This window comes from Polistes fuscatus, unplaced genomic scaffold (assembly GCF_010416935.1).
Source record: "Polistes fuscatus isolate 324 unplaced genomic scaffold, CU_Pfus_HIC Scaffold22, whole genome shotgun sequence".
In the NCBI taxonomy this organism is placed as follows: Eukaryota; Metazoa; Arthropoda; class Insecta; order Hymenoptera; family Vespidae; genus Polistes; species Polistes fuscatus.
Genome location: NW_025113099.1, coordinates 2,508,209 through 2,509,920, shown reverse-complemented (window position 1 = coordinate 2,509,920; position 1,712 = coordinate 2,508,209). Strand labels below are relative to the sequence as shown.

At 26.2% G+C, this 1,712-nt stretch overlaps 1 protein-coding gene across 1 annotated transcript; it reads right to left on the bottom strand.

Annotated features, from left to right (window-relative positions):
• Positions 1-228: 228 nt before the first annotated feature.
• On the bottom strand, positions 229-1,469 carry LOC122517966 (hepatic leukemia factor-like; the record flags this gene model as incomplete). Its single annotated transcript, XM_043636600.1, is given in 2 exon segments — positions 229-377; positions 1,229-1,469. Coding segments are annotated over 2 exon segments (390 nt in total), but the record flags the coding sequence as incomplete, so codon positions are not given.
• Positions 1,470-1,712: the final 243 nt, after the last annotated feature.

Below are 1,712 nucleotides of genomic sequence, written 5' to 3'. Positions count from 1 at the left end.
CTTTACCGACTGAGGGTTAATTTATTTATTTGTTTATTTATTTTATATTTTTATTTTCTTTTTTTTTGTTATTTGTTTATTATTCCCATGGTGATACGTTAACAATGAGGGTTGTGTTATACTTCTTAATTATTTATTTATTTTATTATTAGTTTTTAGAAGATTTTATATTTGTTAGTGTTTAATGGCACGATGATTTATTTTGTTTTGTATTATTTTTGTTCTTACCTGTTTCCGTGATTTCTTGATCATCGGTTGTGGTTTGAGTTCCTCGTCGGAAAAGGCCCTTGTTCGTGGATCGAAATCTCGGCCCGATGACGCCATTGAGAGCGCTACAAGAGAGAAGCCATATTGTATTCGTGACGAGTCCTCCGAATCTGTTGCGCGAAAAAATTCAAAATAATCGAAAACAAATTCGGACGTTAGTCTTGAAATTATTTCTCTAATTTTATTAAACGTTTGTTTATTTATTTATAAAAGGGATTTATTATCCTTGCGTTGGATTATTTTTTTTTTTTTTTAATTCGAATCAAATTTTTACGAAAATAATCGTCAAACTATCTTCGTTATTTATCTCATATATTAAATATAATTTCAATTATTTGTTACTTAATACATATATATGTATATAAAACATGCTATTAAAATTAAATACAATTGTTAATTAATACGATTGAAAATACCATTGTTAGTTAATTATGTTTTGATTGTAGATATGATAACCACATTTATCATAATTATAATCAATAAATTGATCCCAAAAAATACTATTCCTACAATTGCGAATTATAAATAAATAGAAAAATAATATATGTAATATATCTTGTAAATATAATGAACAAATTTGTAGTCTCTGTAAATAACCAAACTTTTGATCAATCTTATATATAAAAAAATAAAAAAACCTAACGTTTGTACAAAAATACGAATAAAAATAATTTAAGAATAAAAAAAATCGAATAAAAAGGTTAAATAATAATTGAACGAAAGAGAATCATTCCTGAGAACTTTGAATATAATTATTAAATAAAATTAAATAAAAAATTAACTATAATTAGCTTATTATAATTATAATTAACTTATAATTAACTATAATTAAAAAAATTAATTATAATTATTAAATAAAGTTAAAATAAAATTATCTTTGTAAAAGGGGTAATAAAAGATATCAACAAAAGAAATTACGAATAATAATAATAAATTGAAATGAAGATGAGATTGAACTTACTGGAGTCTGCTGGTGAAGGTGGGTTTAAGGTGTCAGGTGAACAACAACCCTCACTCGGCGAGGGTGACCTTTCCCGTTTGGTGACCGGTTCTAAATGAAGACTGGCCGGTCCCTGATGACTCGCAGCTTCAGTATTGTTGATCTTGTGCAACTGTGCGCTCTGCATGGTACCTTGCCCACCACCGGCTACACCATCTACAGGGATGCCATTTTCGGAGAGAAACTCGTCCAGGTCCACGTACTATGCAAACAATTAATAAACAATTTTTTATTTTTTTTGTTGCTTTCTTTTTCAATACAAATTTTTCCTTTTTATTCTATTTATCGTTATACGTATACATATATATAACATTTATTTTTGTTTGTTTGTTTATTTTTGAATGAAAGAATGAATAAAATGGATGATCGATGAAATTTTCTTTGAAATAATTGTAAAATATTGAATAATTGAAAAATGTATGTATATACCAAAAAAAAAAGAATA